Raw genomic sequence first — 23,819 nt, forward strand, 5'->3', positions numbered from 1 at the left:
TTGCAGTTATTACAGTAACTATACTGGACCCGAATTATTAATGTAGTGTGACTACATCAGATTAAACCATGGCCCAGTACTTAATCAGGAAACGGAAGCAGTTCCTAGAGACAGCAAAATCTGTTTGCGAGAAGCCTTGCTAGTAACTAACCCAGTTGCCAAGTGAAGCAAAATGAAGTTCTAAAGGTTACATTTAATGATCCTATCACATACTGTTGAAGGGACATGACAATCTTAAAACATACCCAATAGACTTAATCTCCATTGATGCCCGACAAGGCTATGGATTGAAGGCCACTAACAACTTGCAACCTATTAGAAGATACCATGGTAGGCACAAGTGTTCAGGATCATGAAGTCAGAAAGGACACTCTAAATGCTACTACTTCATAATTTGCATCCAAAACTATGTTGTTAATATTGCCAAGATAAATTATTGTGCCACAATTAAGATGGCCTTAGGTATACAATTTTTTTTTTTTTTTTGTATTAAAAAGGCCACTTCATACAGTAATTTATGCATAAATAGAATGCATCATACCCACTAGTGTTTGAGTAATTAGAATGCACCCCAATTGTATTTATCTGAAAGTTTTTTACAAGAGTTTTCAAAGCAGTATCAAGCCTGTCATACCTGTGGTCAAAATTTGAAAGTTATAAAATCTTCAAATGCAGCCAAGATTAATGTATTAGTACTTTATTTCTTCTGCCTCATTCATTTGAGCACACCAAACGTAAATAGTTTCCTTAACCAAGATTTAAAAATAAAATTGATGATAATTAGTAACCAAGATTTAAAAATAAAATTGAAAATAATTAGTAAACACCACCACCTGCAGTAACATTTCCTACTTTACAGGCCTTGTCCAAAGGGTTTGTTCTTAAATGAAGCAGAATTTTACTGAGAGATCTTTACCACTCAGAACAAATTTTATAGTTCAAAGGGTAATAATATATCTTTATGTGAGTTTGGACTTTTAAACAAATTCCACATATACAAATTCAGTTACATATACATAAGGTTAAATCCAACTTTGAACAGTTTGGTAATCTTAATATACAAACATACACTGCACAAGGGAAAGCAAGCTATTTTTACAGGTACATAAAGATTGCATTGTTGAAAAACTCCTTAAAAATTATCTTAAGTACTAAGCTATCCCTAGTGCTTTTGAGGAGCAAATAAACATAAATAACAGAATCTATACATGTTCATAGGCCAATACAGGGTTTACCTTCCTTTCTTTTAAATGCAATCATTTACTAAATGCAAAACAAGTTGAAAGATTTCTCTTGCTACTATTCTCCAACAATCATTAAAATGTCTACATTTGACACTTCAGCAACTATAAAAAGTTATTACTGTATACTCAAATTAATATCACTACATATTCTATACAATACTGATTTTAGATTAAACTGCAGGAAGTGACATGAACTCTGTATTGTTACCAATATATTAAAAATAAAATATCTTCAGTCACACAGTGGCACATTGGACATATTTAGATCAAGATACTTTGATTCTATGCATACTAACATACTGTACATTTATCACACAGCCCCTGCACTATGTATCACATTATCTAGACTTCAGCTATATAAAGATTTAGCAATTCAACCTTCTCATGTGCAAAGCACAATCTACATCACTGATATCTAAACTTAATTGTGTAGATATTTTGGCAATCTTCAAGATCTTCAGTATGACCACTTACCAAAACTAATGACTTTTAACAATCTGTAAAGTGACATTAGGACTCATACTATAAAAACTTATGCAGTCATATTTTGGCTGAACTTATAAGGACACCACACAGCAGCTTGTGCCATGGACCTAACATGAAACTTGAGTGTGATTTAAGGCTTAAATCACACTCAACTAGGAGTTTCAGTTTTGCCATTAGCCTTATTTAAAATAAAATTGAGCTTACAAAATCCTTTAGCCATTGGTCCTGAAGGCACACTAGGCAAACCCGTATTATATTCATACTAAGATTCATAAAACCTTTCAATGGTCTCGCTGTACTTCAAAACAACTTGGGGCCTTTTTGTTTTCATAGTTGGTCCTGAAAAATACAAAATTTTAAGTTTCAAAATCAAAGAAAACAGTATTAAGCTTGAAATACAATTTTATGTTCTATTGCTCAATTTCAAAAATATTTTTAATTACACATTTAGCAAATATTGAATAACATGAAGTCTTCTCTACAGTTAAATATTTTACTGAAAAGGATAAATAATTCAAAAACTAGAGAAATGTGTCGATAAAACTTGTATAGTAGGCAACTACTTTGAACTATTTTCTAGTCAGAACATTAAATGTTCACTGCTCGTTTCAAAAAGTTCTCTTAAATTTTGATTATAAGGTGATATCCATCAAAAATGTATAGACCTACATTCCATTATAGGGTTCCCATAGGGCTGACCCAAGAGCCTTCAAAGTTTGTTTTCCATGGCAGAGTTCCTTTGACAGCCAGTACCTAACCAGATTTTAAGTACTAGCACCAACATCATGACACTAACTATTGTACTTCTACAGTTCAGCAGCAACAAATTAACTTTAGAATTTCCCTACAGTATAGAATTCCAAGTCAGTTACTCATTTTGTGTAAATGTGAACTATCAAAGTGCAGTGTGCCTTAAGCATTCTTGCACCAAAGTGATCACAACTACGTCTTTCTTAAGGTTTGGGCACGTCACAGCTTCAAGTTAATGACAAATAGCAGGAAGTACTGTACTATGATAATACTGACACTGGTAATAATGTTCACATTAACCAAGTAGTTTCTGTATCATTCACTTTTATGTACTTGGAACCCAGCAAATTCTACTTTCTTACCTTTTAGAACTACCAGGAAATTTTTTCCAAATATTTTCCAGCTTTATAAGTGAATTCCATATTAGGGGATGAGGTAACTGGAAAAACTTATCTACCTCATCAGCTGTAATCATAAAAGACTAGTTAAGACTGACTAGACAAATCAAACTTCATTTCTCAAATCAAAACAGACTTACCTAGTTCACCTCCTGGTATGGAGAAGTCTTTTGGCAAGATTGTCCATTTCTGTATCCTCTGGGCATTTGAAGGAGCTAGTTTATTTGCTCTGTCAATCCCATCCTGGATTGCCCGCATTATGTTCACATCTGGTCCAGCTAACACATCCTGAATGGTATTTGCTCGAGATCCTACACTGCGGCACCACTCTATAGCTGCTGGTGCTAAAGCATCTAAAGGTTCTCCTGAATCCATGTTCATGTTAGTCTGCAAAACCAGAAACCATATTAGATGCTTAGGATTTTTTTTTCTCTGTCAAAGCTTGAGATATTTAATAACTTAAGAGTACTGTGTAATATTCTTGCATCCCATTTTTTTTTTTTTTCTTCATCCCAACACATTATGACTACAAAGTCTGTATACCCATAAACATACAATCCTAATGAAAACACCAATAAAAGCAGCTTGTTACACTTGTGACACTGAAAATCACTTCAATGACGTACTAGGCATTAGCTAATTTAATTCCAAAAATACTAGCTAAACCATCATTACTAATATTAGTCTTCTGACATTACCTTTCACTTAAATTAAAACTGGGAACAGTCTACACCCTGTGTATAGTAAACCTTACTCTTCCCTGACTCATCTTCAACCAATCTGTAGCACACCCTACACTTCCCTTATACCAAAGGCTCATTCCATATGGGTCTCACCAATTCATCAGCCACATCACCCAAAATATATGAATACCAAAGTGTACAAAACCATTCAGCCTTTTTGGTACTTCAACATTCCAAATTCTATATTCCATTTAACATATACATTGAATTTCAGATGTTTGTTTGCAAAATTGTGTACATAAATGTCAGGCTCACTTTCTTAATACTTCCAGATATTTCAACATGCCCACCCATAATTAAACTGAACATAGTACTCATTGCATATACAATTATTCATTCAAAACTGTCTAAGTTTTACCATAACATAAAAGGAAACTAACCTTCATTGTGAGCAAAATAGACAAGAACTTCCTTTTGTCACCAATAAGCATACAATTGCTCAAGCAAGGAAGCTCTGACTTGAGAGTATCTTCTATAAGCACTGGTGCTACATTCTCTCCACCAGCAGTAATAATTAGTTCTTTCAGACGACCAGTAATGAACAAGAAATTGTCGCTGTCCAACTTTCCAATATCCCCCGAGTGCAACCAACCATCATCATCGATGGCTTCATGAGTTTTGTCTTCCATTTGCAAATAGCCCATTGAAACATGGCGACCACCCATGCATATTTCACCATTGCCATCTTTATCAGGATTATGCAACTTTGTGTAGAAGCCTGGAGGAGTGCGACCACAGCTGCCAACCTTAAATGCTTTTTCTAGGCCAATCGTGTGAGGACCAGAGGACTCAGACATGCCATAAATTTCAGTGAGTGTAATGTCAAGGCTGTGAAAATATCTCACAATGTCTGGTGAAATAGGAGCTGCTGCAGAGATAAACAGCCTGCACCTGTCAAATCCAAGAACAGTCTTGATCTTCTTGAAAACAACAGCATTAGCAATAGAGAAGCAGAAAGGTTTCCTGAAGTCCTGCCTTTGTTTACGTTCGTTTGCTTCCAGTCCAATCGACTTGGCCCAGGTAGCAATGGACCTTTTAACACCTGTGGTCTTTTTGCCAACTTCCATCATCTTTTCATAAATCTTCTCCCAAACTCGTGGAACACCCAAGAACACAGTTGGTCGCACTTCTTTCAGAGTGGCCCCTAAACTACCCTTTAGGGCATCTGGCTGCGCAAAATAGCAAGTACCACCAGCATACATGCAAGTATAAATGTCAGCCATTTGTGCAGCAACATGAGAGAGTGGCAAGAAACTGATCAATACTTCTTTTCCTGGATGAAAGTCAACGTTGATAGAATTAGCATGGGCAGTCCAAGTCAAATTGTCATGACTGAGCATAACACCTTTTGGGGGGCCAGTGGTACCCGATGTGTAAATCAAAGTACAGCACTGATTGACGGCAATACGGCAAAGCCTCTGGTCTAACTCTGTGTCAGGTTGTTGCCTTCCAATGGCCATAGCTTCAGCCCAGCTTATAACTCCCTCAACAGTTGGTTTCCCTGAATATTGAATTATTGTTTTCAAGTGAGGTAAGGATTCACGAATCTTAAGAACTTTATCCAACTGTTTTTGGTCCTCTACCACCCAGATTTGAGCTTCACAATTTACTGCACAATGCTCACAAGACTCTGCAGAATTTGTGGTATAAATGCCAGCTGCAAAACCGCTGAAAGAAAAAAAAAAAAACTTAGTAATCAAGGAAATTGTCTGACCATTTTTCATCTCATTCAGTGACAAGTATACTAAATCTTCACCTAGAAACAAATACCTGTACTTAACCATTTTTCATCTCATTCAATGTCAAATATAAATCTTCACCTAGAAACAAATACCTGTACTTACCCAGCAAAGATGGCTGCAAGATCAGAAATGAACCATTCAGGAGAGTTGAAACCCAGTATGCACACTCCATGAAATCTCTCTAGACCAAGCTTAATAAAAGCCTTTGCCATGGTACGAACTTGATCATAATATTCTTTGTAGGTTGTCCCTTTCCAGACGCCATCTCTCTTAACACACATCGCATTTGTGTGTGGGTATCTGCAAGAAATTAATATTACTTAACACACATCGCATTTGTGTGTGGGTATCTGCAACAAATTAATATTACTACCTAAAAAAGAAATAATAGCTAACGAATGTCCAAATCAGCTTACATTATTGATGAAACAAAAGTAAACTTTAATTTCAGCAAGAACAGAAACAGTACAAGACAACACTTCAAACGTTAGTTCCTCCCATAACAATACAAAGTCCTACATGCCTAAAAATGAATTTTGTTTTGGAAACAAAATCATTAAACTTGGAACAAAATAATTTTCGTCAAAATGATGCTGGATCTTACTTGTCAGCCGCTTTCTTCAAGAGAGTTGGTACAGATATTGGTGTATGGGCTGAAACACCCTGGTCCCCAATTTTGAGCTTAACTGCTCCAATTGGTTCCCATGTTTTTATGGCATCTGAAGGAATAAGTTGATCTGGTCCTGTGGATAAGGCAATTTCAATTACTAAAAACTGAATACAGTAAAGTAATAAAATTCATAAATGCTTGATTTCACAGTATCAGGTTCACAGATGCCACGTCAATTTACCAAATCAAACAGGAAATAAAGTTTACAATTTTGGGAGATACCAGGTGATGAAACATCTCCAAGCAGTCATGCATGTTATAGGCAGTCACTGGAAAAGACGCTCGTTTCACTTACCATTAAGATACTCGGCCTGTTTACTTGGCGACTTGAACATTTCCGTTCTGGGTCTTGAGTCAGCAAAATGCTGCGATGAAGGAGCTGACGGTGAGCACTCGGGGGAGTGCGAGTGAGCCGAAGTCGTCTCCGGAGTGTCTGGTCGAGGCTCTGAGAATGACGAGGAGGACGGCACTGAGGACTTGAGGCTTTCCTGCTCAATCTCTCCTTTCTGAAAAACACAAAATATCTCCTAATGATGACATGTATTCTGTCCGTCTGTCATTCTGTACCATGCTTGTGTCTTATGTATAAATACAAAAAAATGTATATATACATACATATTTATATTATATATATACATACATATAAATATAATATATATACATATATAATATATACAGAATAAGCAATACAAATATATATAAATATAAATGAATAATTATATATTTATATATATAAATATATAGTTAAATTTCAGTTAACATATATATATATACAGTATATACATATGATTATACTGTATAGTGTGCGTATGCGCGAGTACAAGCCACGTCATAAAGTTCGGGACAAAGTAGCCAATCAGACTGCCAGTCCTCAAGGGCGTAAGAAAATGACAAAAGAAACATCGTAATCTTCGTCTCAACTCCCCTTCACTTACCTACAGCCACTCTCTACTCTGGACCCAACCCTAATACCTCCCAAGACCCACCAATGCACAAACATTATACTTATTAGTATAACCACTAGTTATGGTGCCGTGAAAATAAGTATGCTGTAGATTTATCAAGACTGAATAACAACGGAACAATGAAACAAAATGATGTTTCGTACATTTATTCATAGGTAGTGCGCTTCAAGATCGTCAGTTCCTTCCTTTTCAAGGACACTTGTAGAAAGGTGGTGTGATAAAAACAGGTAATGGATGGTGATTGTCACGTTCTAAACTGACATTTTACCCTTTACCCATTACTACACCAATAACTGGTTACGGTACAAAACTTGGCTATTTTTTTCATGGTAAATAATTTCTGAATGACACGGTACTTTAGATTTTGAGTCGCTATTAGTGGTAAAAAGAAACGGCATAGTTTGATCGACACTTCTGTTTATGCTCGAGTAATCTAAGGAAAAAGTTTTCAAAAACCACCAGCCCCAAGTATAATTATATCCCAATTAGACATATCTTTATATAGCACAGAAAGCGAAGTCTGAACCGCCTCGCCTCTGATAGTCATTCTTCCACAAAAGTCAGTAAATGAAACACGCACATTACAACTGTGCTACATCTACACTGCGGGAAATACAGCCTGAAACTACTGTATACTGAAAATCTAAAACTCACTTCTATGAACTACTGTTATGATCGAGATATCTCCGACGGAGGGCAATTCAAAGCTTGCCGGCATCTGCTCCTGAGAGACCCAGCCATCATCTCTGCCAACAATTTGTTGGCCGGTTTATGATAGGTGGATATATGCCCATGGCCGAGGCCAATCACCACTGGGATTCAAACCAAGGGATGATGCACTTGCTGATACTGCAGGGTTATGAGGTACTGTAGCAATTTCCTAATATACACCTGTTACAAAACGGGTAAAGTAGTTCAAGCTGTGTGAAAAAATGCGAAACTGTACAGGCCAATACTTAATATTCTCTCGCCCTGCATCCAGTAACGTCGACCCACGGGGTTTTCCCAGCTCCGTGAGCATGTGCAACCCCACACACTTGAAATTCAGACTTGCCACAGCCAATATTCCAAGCGCACAATATAGTCATCTTGCTTAGATGGTAGTCTTATAATGGGGGGAAACCCTGACCACCTTTTATTTTATTTACGAAAAAACCTAATACAGAAATCCGAAGATTAAAAAGTTTTATTTGTTACTGATCAATGTCGTGACCTGTTAATGGCCATTAGAAGACTCGCGATCTTGTGAAAATTTTATTACTACGAAAAGGTACATTGACCGCCAATTTTCATAATTAAATGAACATGATATGCTCAAGGTTTGGTATCGGCGTTAAAACCACGGAACTTAATACTAACCATTTCAAACAAAGTGAAACGAAGTAAGAAGACAACTGAAGCAACGTGACTCAAGTCTTAAGGCAAAATCCACCGAGAGCTCTCGTGTTTAAAAGTAATCTTGATCCGCGTTTAACCTGCTATTGCTGACAGTTTTAAGACTTGACACGTCCCAATCTATGATAATGCTGAACAGACCAACCGGCTTATAAATAAGCCTCACTGGATCACGAGGCCTTTTATCTTCCATCACTACTACCCCCATAAAGCTGGCGTCAGCTGCCAGTTTGTTCTAGCTATGAACATTCGAAGAAAAGCTAGTGTCTCGCAGCGTCCTATTAATGATAGCAAAGTGATGAGCACACGAGGAAGGAGTGTTGCTCAATTTATAATCAAAGCCAAGCACCCTTCGGAAAAGAACAAGTGCCACTTCCAAAAAGAAAAACAATTAGGAGTGTTGGCCAGCCCAAGAATTAACAGGCCGAGAAGCGTCATTAATGCTTGGAATCTCCCCACACTGGCAGCTGTGAGAGAGAGAGAGAGAAAATTTTAGGTACATACGTTTAAGTTAACAAAAGTTAAGGATAAGTCATCCAAGCAATGGATACTGTAAAAGTTAACAAGGTTTAGCCGACCTCGATCAAAGACAACAGGACCCCAACATCATACGCATTTCAGGACTCAAGAGTTCATGAAGAGCAATCGTGAATTTATTTACGCACAAATTCATTGGGCAAAATCCTCAGTATTGCCTCGAAGAATTTCTCTTACGGTTCTATAATGCTGAAGAGATCAAGTTCCGAAACAGATCAAGGAGCCCTAAAGGGTATTGAAAATGAATAAAAATTTTATATATATAAATTATATATATATATATATATATATATATATATATATATATATATATATATATATATATAATTTGAATTGCTCTATGCTAGTGTTAAACTTTGACGTCATCACAGTGGGTTCCTACGTGTTGAAAATACAGTCGTTCCCATAGCATGTAAAAGAAAAACTTGAATGAGCAAGATAAAATAAGCGGTGAAACAAAACCTGCTTAGCGAGTCCGAGGAATCTTCCATAGACAGCGACGAAACGAGGGAGGCAAGGCAGGGTTTTCTCGAGTCCTCCCAGATGGACCTACGATAACGACAGAAATGGGAATTCTGTTACCGGCAGATAACATAACCCTCGGACGTCGGACTTCACAGAATTCACAACCAAAGTGACCATGGGCAGGCCTTGGAATTTTCCAGTATATGTAAAAAAAAACACTTTTCAAGGACTGGTGTTTCCTATTATGCCTAGTCTCCGCAGCAAATATTCTCTTTCAAGAAAAATAATCTGGATGTGGTGAACGCAATTTAGAGGCGAGACTGCACCACAGTTTATCACTCTGCAATCCAGATCTCTCCAGGACAAGAAATTCCTCACATGGTTTAAACCGGAATCACGTGCAACTGATCTGCAGCATTGCCAGCTTATCAAGACGAAATGTAAGCTACAATACTGACAATCCCGTCTCCGTCTCCGTCTCCAAACGTTTTCTAATCACAATGACAACGATAGTCTTGAATTTCATTACCATGCAAATAACCTAGATGCCCACTTAGACTTTGGCCAGACTAAAATATTCCCTCGAAATTACTATACAGTAACATCAGACTCAGACCAGCTATAAAGTCACCCCTCGTACGACAGGGAAGAAATTAACGTTGGTTCCTTTCACGCCGATTCACCGTAGGTTGCCCAAAGCGAAGAAATCCGATACTTTACCGAGTGCAAAATTGGTGGAGTTTGGATTTTCTATTTAAATTATTTTTTTTTTTAAGTCCTGAGCACTGAAAACCCCTTTTGTAAATGGTGTTACCCGGCGAAGTCAGCCGCTCGCACTTGTACTCTAGGAGGCTCTTGTTACTAGAGCCCCGCATGGCTAGCTTATTCTAACAATAACAAGCACTGGTTCTCTAAGTGCCAGCTTTATAACAGCTAAGTAGTACCCTACTGAAATGAAATTTTAGAATGTATATACCAAAGGAATAATAATTTACCTGCAGTGAAAAATACATAAAGCAAAATACTTCAACACCTTAGTTACCTAGAAAACACAAAAAGGATAGATAATTTCTACATCGACATATCTAGTTCACTACCCAAACACCAGCCACAGTTACGTATGCTGCGCAGGTCACGGTCATTTTTTGTGTGCCTGCTTTTTTTCAGGCCACTCATACTCAATGAGCACCTCGATCAGAGCGTGAATTCGTTTTAATTAAAAGTTACTTGCAGGAACGATGTGGGTCATGAGTAGTTACACACATTATATAAAAAAATTCACAAAAATTCCGAGGAAGGCTTATCACTGAAGACCTGACTGAGTATAAGCCATAAAGACGACGACGACAGTAGTAACTGCACGTCTTCAATCGAACTTTCTACACCTATACAAATTTCATTTAAATTCTCAAGTGAACATCAGTCATGAATATCATGTCTGGGAATACAGAGGGCCAAAATAATTCCTTGCTTATCAAGGCACAACACCAAAGATTTTGCGTTTTGAACTTCCATCAGGAAAGCCACTAAATTCTCTTCCCCTAATAATAAACATGGCCATAGTCCCCAGCACCACCATTCACACTATGAAACAACTCATACACAACATAGCAGTAACGTTCGAGGCTGAGAAAGCACTGATGAATCAAGTGCTTCATCCAGAAGGCGTCAATCCAATATTTTACCCTCATTTTTCCCCCATGTTCCAAAACGCCCACAAACTCTGTTAACTGTGTATTCTACTTCAGCAAAGCAAGAATCCATGAAGCGTTTAGCAAAGCAGGAAGAGACATGGGGAAGTTACGAAGGCGTTTCTGTCTGCTAAATGCTAATCTAGGAAGAGGAATTTGAAGCCGCTACAGTCTATGGGGGAGGGAGGGGTGGGTGGGCGTAATGGATGAGGAGGAAGACTGAACGCAGATTAGGAGGGGGAAGGGGGATGGATAATTACAGTACCACCTGTTGCACAACAAATTCTAGAGAAGAAATTAACACACAAGCCTCAATCAAGGGGGAAAAAACAAACGAAAGAGCCTTCCATAAACTTTTTCATATTATTCCGTCGTCGGCAACCCTGGGAAACCACCGAAGGGCGACCGGAACTGGGGCCTAAGCGAAGGATTTTCAAGGAGAACGATGATGATTACCTCTGCTTCCTGGGGAATCGTTGGCCCTCGATGCAACGAACTACCGTCCTTCCATTTAGGAAACTTAATTTAAGGCAGAATCAAACTTGCTCGCTAGCTTAAAAATAGCATCACATTCTGGGGAGGGAGGCAGCTGGCGGTAAGGGTGGGATCATTATCTTTTGGCAGGTGGGATATGATGATCTCTACAATAGTGACCACTTGGGAGTCTTGGGGCACAATTTCAAGATACCTACACTGGGGTAAAATCTTGGAACCAAACACGCTTCCAGGAAATTCGCCTTACGGCTGACTGTTGGATCCAGAAACTTAATTTACGTGGCTAAATACTGAACTACTTGATTTTAACCAGTGGGTGGAAAGGTTAATGCTTCACTCTTCCTACTATTCTCCTCCAACGGACACAGCTTTGCCCCATTCAAATCTCCCATGAATCACCCCTGCGATAGTTTGGAAATATGTAGTTAACACCAAATTGTTTTAATACTGAATTTATGGCTGATGAGTACCACCAGTTCCTCACAATCCTTCCGGCCGAGTGCAAAGTATGCACAAGTTCAGGAAAAAACGAAAAGAAAGATCTTTTTACAGCTATCCTCCAGCAAGTCAGTTGGATGATACGTTGTTTTTTAGTTGCAACAGAGCGCCAAGGTATTAAAACTAGCATGGCAGACGTTCATTTGCATACTTTCATTATGAGAACTAAACTGGGACACTATTGCAGTAGACATTAACAAGTCCATCGTAGTTTCCCGATTGATTAGCACATTCAGAACAACAACTCTAAACTCAGCTGAAAAACCACTTATAAAAACTTTTCACAGAAAATAAGGAAAAATGTCAATACATTGCACAGCACTTCACAATATTACCAATCGCAGAATGTCACTATCTAAAAACAATCAATCTCCTCCAGCGAGACACTTCTTAAGTTTAAGAAAATATTTTACAGAATTTTCCACATTCATTACCAGCAAACCGGTTGAATACTGTATGAACTCCCAAAAATCAGGAAGTTTGTATTTATAAAAACTGAGGACGTTAAGCTTCACGTTATCACTGGTGGACTAGAAATGAGCGACCTTTTCTCTACTCTGATCTCCCTCTCCAGCCCAATGTTTGTCCCTAAAAAAAATTCCCACTCACCCCCATTTCCCCTCCCTAAGCTCCTCCCACCTATGGCAGCATGCTCCTCCCAAATCGACCTCTAATCCCACCCACTCCTCATGACGTAGTGAATGACGTCTTCAAATACCTGAAGGCTCAACCCGAGGAATGCACCTGTAGAAATGAGCTCTTGACGCACATACTAACAAATTAAAACTATTTTGAGCATTCAAGCTATATTAATTTACACAACCACATTGCCTACCTCGTTAAAGCATTACATTTTTCAGGAAAGCAAAATAAGCATCCAACTGGATCCCACGCAGAGCCAAGAAACCCAACCGAATGGAGAGGCTGACCTTAAAATGTAGTCAGCGGCGGCGAGCCTTCTTTCTAACGGTTCAAACCGGCAAAGAAGTTGGGCACAAGTCTGGAGGGCAGCCAAATTATAATCATATCCCAACGCTGCGTAATATTCGTGAAAAAATGAGTCCACCGCAATCTCCTTAGAAGCATTTTGATCCTCATAAGTAAACTCATTCATATCTTACTCCAAACTTCCCCGATCCCTAAAAATCAGTCGAGTAAAAATACCCAAATCTAGTTGACTCCACAAATTACAAGATAGAGAATAAAAAAAAGTATGAATTCTTAATAGTCAAGGGGTCGTTGTGTCAAATTAAGGGGAAATTTCAAGTCTTCTTGTAGGCTTAGTAATAATAGTGTTATAGTAGTAGTCGTAGTAGCAGCAGGAGCACCAGCAGGAGGGACCCAATCGGAATTTGAGCGTAGGGGGAAGGGAGAGGTTACCTGCGGGGAGGGGCCCGCTGACCATAACAGGCAACAGCTTTAAAAAGAAATAAAACAGAAAAAACTATCACTAATACAAAGCTTTTGGGCTAACAGAAAAAGAACGTTCACTTTTATTATTATTATTATTATTATTATTATTATTATTATTATTATTATTATTATTATTATTATTGAAATAGTTAACCAGACCACTGAGCTGATTAGCAGCTCTCATAGGGTTGGCCACGTTCACTTTAAATTTACTCTAGAGTAATTTAAACCATTTATGGCGTTTTGTTATACTCCTTTACATGGGGGAAATAAAGGTAAGATTGGGAGGATGAAAAGTACTTCAAATGCAGCAGAAAGTGTAAATTATGAACTCGTTTTAAATCACCTAGTTAAAGTGACAATGGTAAACGTACAGCGTATCGAATACAAAGATAATTCAGCATAGAATACTCAGAAGAATAGCGTTTTTAACAAGCGAAATACGTAAAATCTTTGAGTCGTGCAAATAAACTGCTACAGCATTTTATTTACGAAGGATGTACAATAATAAAGAACAAGAACTGCTGGGAGGCGGCACGACCTAGCCTCCTTGGGCAAGACATTTCATACCAAAGTTTAGGTCGAATGTTCAACATATTTGGGGTACAGAAGTGAAAAAAAAGACTGCAGATAAAACAAGAGATCAGAGGTCAGTGTCAATGATGTTAACATCCATAAATGCATTCAAAGAAACTGAAAAATGAAAACTAAAGAATTGCAAACGGAAAAACTACCAACGAAATATAACCATAAATACAAGAGCAAAGACCTTTTGGGGGAAAAAATATACAAAGTATATACGCTTCAATAAGTATTTTTATTCTATAATAAAGGACAAAAGTAAGAGATAAGACACTTTGTTTGAAACTAGTTAATTTCAGTATTGGAATATTTAGCACAAACAGATGATACGTGTTGGAAATCATTAACCGGGAACAAAGCGTTTCTATATAATCTTGAAAATAAATAATTCTGGTGAGGGCAATAAGGAATAAAGAAAATTCCAGTGTCCAAAAGTTTTGAAAACAAAATTCCAAAGAAACTGAATAAAAAAAAGGCAAGAAGGGTAAACAACTTTATATCAAACCTCTAGAAAAGGAGCTACGTTTAATACAAAAACTCCTAATAATTGATAAACCAACAAACAAAGTAATAACTCCAAAGTATTTTATAAAAAGGAAGGTTAATTGGTAAAAGGCCAATAGCATTAAGAAATACATGATATTTTATGACATGCCTAATGAATAAATTGACAAACATCCCATAAAGGACACTGAGGCAACAGTCGTTCGGTAGTTTTACAAGAGGGGTCGTAAAAATTGCAGCAACCTTCAATTTACAGTAACTTCTGTAAACAAGCCCAAGACCTCAAGTTACTTTCTGAGAGGCAAAGAAAAGGTGACAGACGCAACAGCCAATATTAATGAGAAAAGTATAATAAGGGGACGATTTAAAGCAAAAGATATTTCTAGAGATTAGATTACTTTTCACCAGTTTGTAGAAGCCGATGACGTATTTGATAAAGATAGAAAACTAGAGAAAGATTCTGAAAATCACTTGGTTAGGATACCTTTTTTCCAGAGGGTTGTTATAACGGAGAGCACTTTTCAAGCGGAAACAAGACTCCAGTAAAGAGTAAGAACTGACATTTTTGCAACCTCGTTTAGAGAAAAGTGTAGTGATTGGAAAGTAATTGTTTAATGACAATGTAGAGAAAACTGTACAATCTTTTATCTAGTTTAGTTTAGCATTAGTATTACCAACAGTACAGAATAAAAGTCTGGGTAAACCACTATAATTTCAGTAAAGAACTACCTACCTCCCCTTCTGACGGTGCGCCTAAATAAAATCAAATGAGGTTTCTTTCTCATACTTGACACCGTTTGTTGCAACACCACTACGACTTACGAACTAGCAGCCATTAAGAGACATTAGGTACAAGAGTAACTCAAGGTCGGAGGAGAATAATTATTAAATCGAAGAAGGTACACAAAGTCCTGGCATAGATGAGGACACAGTTGACAGACTTCCACATACAAACCAGTCCCATTACACGAGATTCATGGCACCATAGTCATTCTTAGAGCAACCAGTGCGTGCCAGATCTCAAGACTCCTCCCTCCTGACGTAAACCTCACAACCTACGTCAGCAAAAGGGCCAAAGCAGAAATATTGGCCGAGGGAAGCCACTGATCTCCGCAGTACGTCTCAGTTTGAGGTCACACCCGCGTAATCCAACGAGAGGGAGCAATGACAAGTAACCCATTCAAAAACCTGTGCCTTGGATTGGTCATAAGGGGCAATGAAACCACGGGCTTGCCACTATATAAAAAAAGGGTGTTCGTGAATAAAACTTTCAAAAACTGCGGCAGCGACTATCAACACAAGCCCACTAAATGCCAAGGCGACGAAACTTTATTATAGTCATTTTCGTTCATTAGATGCTTATACAGATCAATTGCCCAATCCACGGCGCAGAAACCACTTGTCACGCTCAGCATACAAACATTACACGAATATTATGATCCGAAGTTTTCAACAGATTTTCCTTTTTTTGTTCTGGTCACTAAACAAAACAGCTGAAAGTATGTTAATACGGTGGCGCTATTATTACTATTGAGTGAGCTGTCCAAAATCATGCGCAAAATTACTTCAGCAAACGTAAGTGCTTGTAAAATTGCAACTGCTGACAATGATGTTAAAAAACATATTTAAAACGAGGGAAAAAGATGTTATTCAGAGCTTCCCTACCTTTAAAAAACATTAAAACTAAAAAAAAAAAACTTGCAGCCAGTAATAATCAATTTGAAAGTTCGTTTTGTTTAAAAAAACTGTTTTAACCAAAGAGTAGAGTAATAACTTTACGGCTTCACAATACGCAATTGTCTTTGTACCTAAATAATTGAAGCGCTTTTAAAAAGTGCGCGAAAAATCTCAAATTAAAACGGATGCCTCATATTTACATTAAGTATGACCCCTAAGGAAACTTCTGTACACATTTCATCGCACTCAATGAAAACTACCTATCCTGCTCCACCATCAAAAATGGGAAGCTGAATTTACAGGCAGCAACGTGAATGAATCCTGTCAAGGCGTCCAACAGCATTAATCACCATTCACCGCATGGTTTTAGATAAACGGATCCTTATAAGTAAGAGTCCACAAGTCTCAGAGCTGTTTCATGCATAGTATTTTGTCTACTCTTTGGGATATGAAAGAGGTCTACAAAATGGGTCCCATGATTCTTAACTCTTAAACAGTATGTGTGTGGAAACTTCACGGCCATTTCGTTTTCCGTTTGCACGGCCTATTTCTACACGAGATTAGTAACCCAGAATAAAACTAAAAAAAAAAAAAAAAAGGAAACAACTCTGTTCTCCACCTATAAATGGAGTCTGTCGGTGAATTCATTATCTGCAGGATTCCGAGGGAGTATGACAAACCCCTTGAAATAGGGGTCAAACCAAACCATGTGTATTACGCAACAGAACAGCAATACGTAATCAATGCAGAACGTGGAAGTAACTGCAACTTATTCGCCCAACCTGGCACTGTGACTTCTGCCTGCTTCCAAAAGCCAAGTCCCACCTGCATGGTCACCTTGTTGAGGTGGTGTGAAGTTCCATCATGTGACGACCTTTCCCAACAGGATAGCAATGCCTGAACATCGAGCGCTCAAACAAGTTAAAGGAGGCTGCGCAGGATGATTGTGGAAGACCAGTTTCTCCTTAGGTGCTTCCTGGGTTGAGGCAAAAAAAAAAATTTTTTTTTTTTTTATCCTCTCACTAAGGCTACCTTAATAGGGCTCTTCCTTACCAGGAAACAATAAAAGTACAGACTAACATGTGAATGAGCATACAATCGCCCGTAGCAATTGTTCATCCAAGACTATGTTAAGTGGTGGCTGTGATGACCTTAATTTTTCTTTCCTTAACCGTATGCATAGGAAGTTCACAAAAGATTTCCCTGGATCCGCATTTTTTCATTTATGTCAAAAAATGATTGTGAAACCTGGATCATCCTTGACACTTCGTCTCGACATAGGCGAGTGAACGTTTTGTGCTGTACTTCAACTAAACCTAACAATTAGAAGTTAAAAATGCAAGGCTGACAGAAGTGAAAGGCGCAAGCCTTCGTCATGTCCCAGACCACAGCGTTGCTATAACAAACTTGAATAATTATGGCGGCGTAAATTAATTTTTAAAAACCATCTCATATATAATAGAAGCTTCACAAGAATCTTATATAAAATGTATTTTCACACACTCCTTCATGAAAGGACATGTGTAAAAGACCAAATGAAATACAACACTGGGACGTTAAACTGCGTAGAAAAATCCAGACTAACGGCGTCAAGATGCAACAAGGTATGGGGAAAGGACACGGAATACACAGCAACCAGAATATTCAGCACCTTGCACCATGGACTAAAATTTAATATGAAGGCATAAAGAAAACTGTGTGAAAACTTTCAGCAGTAACTAGAAAATAAATATTTGAGGCAAGTTCGATTTGCCAAATAAGGACCTTAAAAAAATGGTGACATACGGTATAACTGGTCGCCAACGTCATAAAACTACCAAGAATCCTGACATTCTCATTACTTGAGGACATTTTCTTTCCTTTCAGTGCAGAGATTTGTTTCTAAATGACGAATGAATTCGGTTTTTTCAACCACTGTATTATTCTATACCTTTTAAACCTGTTTAGTAAAATTGCTGTAATTTCGAAGACACCCACTTACCTTTGAATCCTTCTTTCTTACATTTCCCTAAACGTAACTTACCGCTGTTCCTACTTTATCCCATTTATCAAGCAAATATTCCAATCGCAAAGCGTTGCCATGTAATAAATCCTTCAATCGTGTCGTAATCTCCGCTGTCAAGAAAACGTTTCGTAAAAATCATGATAACAAACCCGCTAACTTCACTCATACATCAGAGGAGTGCGCAGCAGCGTTATTTAAAAACTAATGCAGTGAAGTCCGAAATATTACATACTGCACCTCTAAGACTGGGCCCTCTGATTTATGACAAAGTATATTCGTTAAGCTTTGATTATACGGAGGATACACCATAAAACATGAAATTTATAAGCCTCTAAAACACACGGCGACAATGCATACATATGTTCATTATTAAGTAGATCGAATAGTTAATATGCATAAAGTTAAAGTTAAGTATACCTTAGTTTTACCAAACCACTGAGCTGATTAACAGCTCTCCTAGGGCTGGCCCGAAGGATTTGACTTATTTTACATGGCTAAGAACCAACTGGTTACTTAGCAACGGGACCTACAGCTTATTGTGGAATCCGAACCACATTATAGCGAGAAATGAATTTCTATTACCAGAAATAAATTCCTCTAACTCCATCAGCCGGCCGCGGGAATTGAACTCCGGCCCATCGAGTGACAGTCTGAAGCTCAACCGATTCGGCCAACAAAGGGTTTAATATGCATAAAGATAACCACACTTACGGTTGATCAATATGCAAGGTTAACCCTTGGCTTACTTGAGCATGAAGCTAAAACGAGGGGGGGAGCAATGAAAACTTATTACTTCAAATCCTACAGTAACTTCTCCCCTGCTGAGCAGTATCCTTATAGGTTCGAGTGGCTCTCAAAGGGGGAGCGGAGACCCCATAGCATCAGATTTAATAGATCTATAAGCGGATATGGAGAGGGAAACAGCCCTTGAAAATAATGACTAAAGAATTCTCTTGTTCGGAAAACCGGCAAAAACATATCTGACCACAACATGGCAGTTCGGTTGATTTTTAATATCTATGCATTAAAGAAAATCCTGGGACGAAGTATGCCGATACATTATGAGAAATTGTACGGGTCTACTAAGTTTCCAGTGCAAGAGGAAAAACACTAATAATGCCGACAATGGCACTTACAATAATTACAGTAAAATGTCACCTTTAGTTCCTACCACACGGTTGAAAACATCAGCTGTAAGGGGTCTATGAAAAACGAAAATCAACCTAAAAATTATGTGGTTTTCTACACAGGGAATGATAATCTTTACAACAACCGTCACACGAAGCTGGTAGCATCAGTGTTACTAAGACGACGAAATGAATGATGAAAAATCCCCTGCACATGTTAAAATCTCTGCCTTCGACTCACTTGAAACAACCACTAGCTCCAAGCTATCTTCACTTAACCACAACCACCACACGACCAATATTATCTCTTATTTTCCTCCTAATCAAGTGTTTCCTATCCCCTCTCCTCTTCGCTATCATTCCTAAAACCGCCTCAATCGTATCTTAGGAAATTTTCCATTTATTTATCTAATGCCGTCCTTCTAAGTATTCAAAAATATGCTTCCCAAATAGTTTCCTTAAGTAATTTCATATCACAGCGCATTGGTCGGTGGCAGTCTCCGTAATTTAACTGTAAAATCATGAAAAACAGGGTATACAATTATTTTCACTTGGTGCACGGTACAAAAACGAAGCAATACTAATTAAGTTTGAAGCTTTGGAACTGTTGTTAGTACAGTATGTGTTCACACTATGTTGGCTTTAATTCTTGCGTGTTGGGGAAAAAATGCAACCCTTATCGTATTATGCACGAACTCCACCTGTGCACGTAAAATATATAATAAATTTACAACAGCATGACACACCCACATCACAGGGCAACAGCTAGTTTTAACAAACTTATGTTAATTTGCGCCAAAACCTTCTACAGCTGTTAAAATTGACAAGCAAAACCCAATTTCCCTTAAAAAATGTCCTAAATCTGCTAGAAAAGCCATGCAGAGGTACTCTATCATCAACATAGTGCTTATTGTTTCTGTGTTCGTCAGTACCTCTGTGCAGGATCAAAGACAACAAAACTGTGATTTTAATGAAGCGAACTCCGCTGCATCTGGCTTTTGATTTATACGCAGGATGGAAAACGAGTCTGCGTTTGCTACATATTCAATCAGCAGATGTTATTCATTGGAAAGCATGAATGCATCTTCCCGCCTTCTTTATGAGAGATCACACATCTCTCTCATAAGAGGCGAGACTGTGAGTACTGACAAAGAGCGGCCTAAAGTAAACTTAAACAACTTGCAACGAAAAAAGTGTCTATGCTTTGCAAAGAGAATCCTGAAGATGTCCCCAACCAGTAGAAAGGTCAATTATACAATCAAGTTTTCAGTCAAGGAAAGGAAATTTTTTTAGTAGTAACAGCAATCATTTCCGAGACCCCTGGAAAAAACCTGCCACAGAATCTTCGTTCTGAGAGTGGATTAATTCTTGCTTCATTAACTGGTCGGGATGCAGTCTCTCGTTTCCGATAAAGAAGACCTGTTAAATCTGAATGCCCAGCTCAGTCAAACTACCTTTTGTAAGCACCGTAATGGTTGTAGTTGAAATTTCTTAAAAACCTCAACTACTTTTATCAGCTACCGAGGTGTACGGTGTTTGTAAACCAAAAAAGACAACAATTCGTTCTTGAGATTAACAAACCTACGTAGTGGTTTATCTCCAGTGCATTATTCAGGAGTTACAAGTATGAAGACAATATTATGTCAATCTCTGCTCAGCAAAATCCTCGCTCATTTCGTATCGTTAACACCTACGAGAAACATGTCTTAACTACGGTTTCGAAGATGGGGAGCGGATCATCTAGGCCTATCTTGTGGTCTACAAAACCCACGTGTCCACCCGGCCTGATCTGATATATTCGAAAACACTTCCTGATTGTATACATTTCAATGGCCATTTGAATCATTCCCTTAGAATATGCTGACAAGTTTTGGTGTAAATTACCCTTTCCACTTCCATTAGTAAAGAATGATAGTAATATTAAGAGGGCTGAGACGGGAAGTCTCGACCTTAAGGACCGGACGTATTACCCGCAGCAAAGTATCCTCACTCAGCATGCACACACACACACTATAGTAACGCAAGGACAGTCCCGAACTGGACGACGCCAAATATGTAATCGAGTTTCTTATCCAGAAGAAATACGGATACCACTTTTAGCCTACTAAGGTTATCTGCACAGGAGGATGGGATTATAATCCTAAAACACACAAATGTGCGGTACGAGAATGAATGAAAGTCCTGTTCCTACGATCAATTCTTGAATCTACATAGGAAAATTAATCCGGGTAGTGTATCATTCCAGCCTATAAAAACGCCATAAAACTAAGCTCTTAAGATCATGTTTACTCAAAAGCTTCTATTTTTTAGAAGTGTCAATGCCTTTAAAAGTATTAATACCAAGTTATGGGGAAAAGAATCTATGCTTCCGAAAAAATGTAACTATTGCATACATATTACCTATTGTTCACGTTACTCATTCACTGATCATCGAAACAATTGTCAACAAGTTACAGGCTCTGAAATGGCGTGTTTCCATTTAACCAAGTTGAGAGAAAAACTCACTACTTCAGTTTCACTGCGTAAACCCATTGTTTAGTGAAACGCAACAAAAGCCTCTTCTCAGCTTTTCAGCCCAGAACCGATCGCGAACACATCCACTGAGGAACTGACTCCTGAAATCAATCTGTCCGTTCAGGTGACAACTTGCGTTTCCCCGCACGACCTTCGAACTCCTGTAAGTAATCAACAACCACCACCAACCCGCAACCACCTGACCCTCTTGTTCTTAACCCTGAACACAGCGAACGATCACCTTACGCGGACCATAGGTGCTGAGCTCGCCCCTAACCACTACCTTATACCACTCCCCTACCCGCCCGGATTCCTTCATCGATGTCATGGGACTCGATCGTCTTCCGCAAACAGTCGTCGCTTACAAAATGTAGCGCTAAAAATAACCTCCACCTTTCCAACAAAAATCGATAACGCTCTTAGTGCAATCTCAGAATCTAAAGGACCCCATACACTATCAATCATGAATTGGTAATTGGGCAATCATTGGTATTGTTCACTCACTAAGGGCAGGATTGTACATTATTCAGTTGTCTATAAAAGCCAGAGTAGCGAGGATGAGCAAAGAGGCTGCATGTGTTGCCGTTATTCTGGCCTTAGAAGAATCTGAAAAAAAGTGTGGAAAGTTAAGTTGTGGATGAAAGAATGGTATGGAAAAAGAAATAAATTCAAGCATGAAAACCTACTCCAAGACTTATCATTTCGTCCCCGGCAGACTACAAGACTTTACTGCGTATGGATAGAAAAACATTTACAGATTTGTTGGAGTTAGGCCTCTTATAGAAATTTATTTTCTATGTTACTGAAGCCCTGGTAGCAATGGAGTCTATTTCCCTTAATTTCTCAATAACTTTTGCGTAACCTTCGTTCTTTAAATTCCTGTTTCTATATTCTTCGCTCTTTATTTTCCAAAAAGCAGGAAATCCACGATAAAGTTCGACGAATTCTCTCCAAAACTCCTGGGAGCCCGGGGTACTCACCATGGTGACAGACGAGACTGAGCTGTTTGCTCAGTTTACTACCACTAACTATCACTCGGGATTGTTGTACAGACACTATGAGCTAAAAATTTCAAATTGTGTTGGAACTTAACTCAGTCATTTGCGCAAACTCCCAATCATACCCGAATCATGAAATAACACGAGCATTCTTCAAATGCTCGTGTTATTTCATGATTCCATCAGTTACATAACATTTTTCCTTGACCTCCTATGAAAGAGTCGTCTAGTTTCGTTTTTTCTTGTAGGGAACGACACCCTCTCCTAACAATTGTTTCATAGTGCGACTGCAAGGTTTTCCTCTTGTCACGCCTTTCAAACCTTTTTTGCTCTGATTTCCCTTTTTGAGCTGAATGACCTCACAGGTCCCAGCCCTTGGCCTGAAAGCCTGAATTTTATATTGCGTTCCATTCCAGTTTCGTTCCGTTGTGAAAGCCTACTAAAGGGTAATACGATAATACTTTTCTTTCAAATATATATATATATATATATATATATATATATATATATATATATATATATATATATATATATATATATATATATATATATATATATATCATTTACTAACAAAAAAGGCACAAAATTAATGCAAGACTTTTTTTTGCTTGCGCAAATGTTGTGGCGGTCAAGGGATACCGGCTTCTTTGCTCCACCCACGAGATAAAATTTGGATCCCGGTAGAGGAGCAGCAGTCCAAAGAATCAAGTGAAAACGACATGGCTGGAAAAGGGCCGGAAAGCACTAGCCAAAAGTTGAATACTGTTTTGTATTATAAACTATATTAATATGAGGATTACTAACATTAAATTCAATGCCAGAGAAAATCACCGTAATAAATTTTTTACAATGTCAAATATTTTTTTTCTATACAACCATTTGTGTGTTTCCTAAAAATTGAATGGAACTTGACATAAGCA

The 23,819-nt window shown here is 38.1% G+C and overlaps 2 protein-coding genes across 12 annotated transcripts in view; one reads left to right on the plus strand and one right to left on the minus strand.

The window, feature by feature from the left end:
* LOC136827951 (uncharacterized) overlaps positions 1-23,819 on the plus strand; it is a 505,229-nt gene that overhangs the window by 325,527 nt on the left and 155,883 nt on the right. The gene's annotated exons all lie outside the window — the stretch shown is intronic.
* Positions 959-23,819, minus strand: part of LOC136827946 (long-chain-fatty-acid--CoA ligase ACSBG2-like) — a 58,382-nt gene continuing 35,521 nt past the window's right edge. For 9 of the 11 annotated variants that reach the window (XM_067085497.1, XM_067085493.1, XM_067085494.1 and 6 more), the window contains exons 4-9: positions 6,329-6,539; positions 5,968-6,106; positions 5,466-5,663; positions 4,002-5,289; positions 3,019-3,265; positions 959-2,069 (exon numbers count right to left, since the gene is read on the minus strand). In XM_067085497.1, coding sequence (XP_066941598.1) covers positions 1,993-2,069; positions 3,019-3,265; positions 4,002-5,289; positions 5,466-5,663; positions 5,968-6,106; positions 6,329-6,539 — 2,160 coding nt within the window. In that variant the 3' untranslated portion in view covers positions 959-1,992. Of the gene's footprint in view, positions 2,070-3,018; positions 3,266-4,001; positions 5,290-5,465; positions 5,664-5,967; positions 6,107-6,328; positions 6,540-21,892; positions 22,141-22,881; positions 22,961-23,819 lie in introns of those variants that run through there. The other 2 variants (XM_067085500.1, XM_067085499.1) reach the window with 2 other exon arrangements.

Source organism: Macrobrachium rosenbergii, chromosome 42, assembly GCF_040412425.1.
Source record: "Macrobrachium rosenbergii isolate ZJJX-2024 chromosome 42, ASM4041242v1, whole genome shotgun sequence".
Lineage (NCBI taxonomy): Eukaryota > Metazoa > Arthropoda > Malacostraca > Decapoda > Palaemonidae > Macrobrachium > Macrobrachium rosenbergii.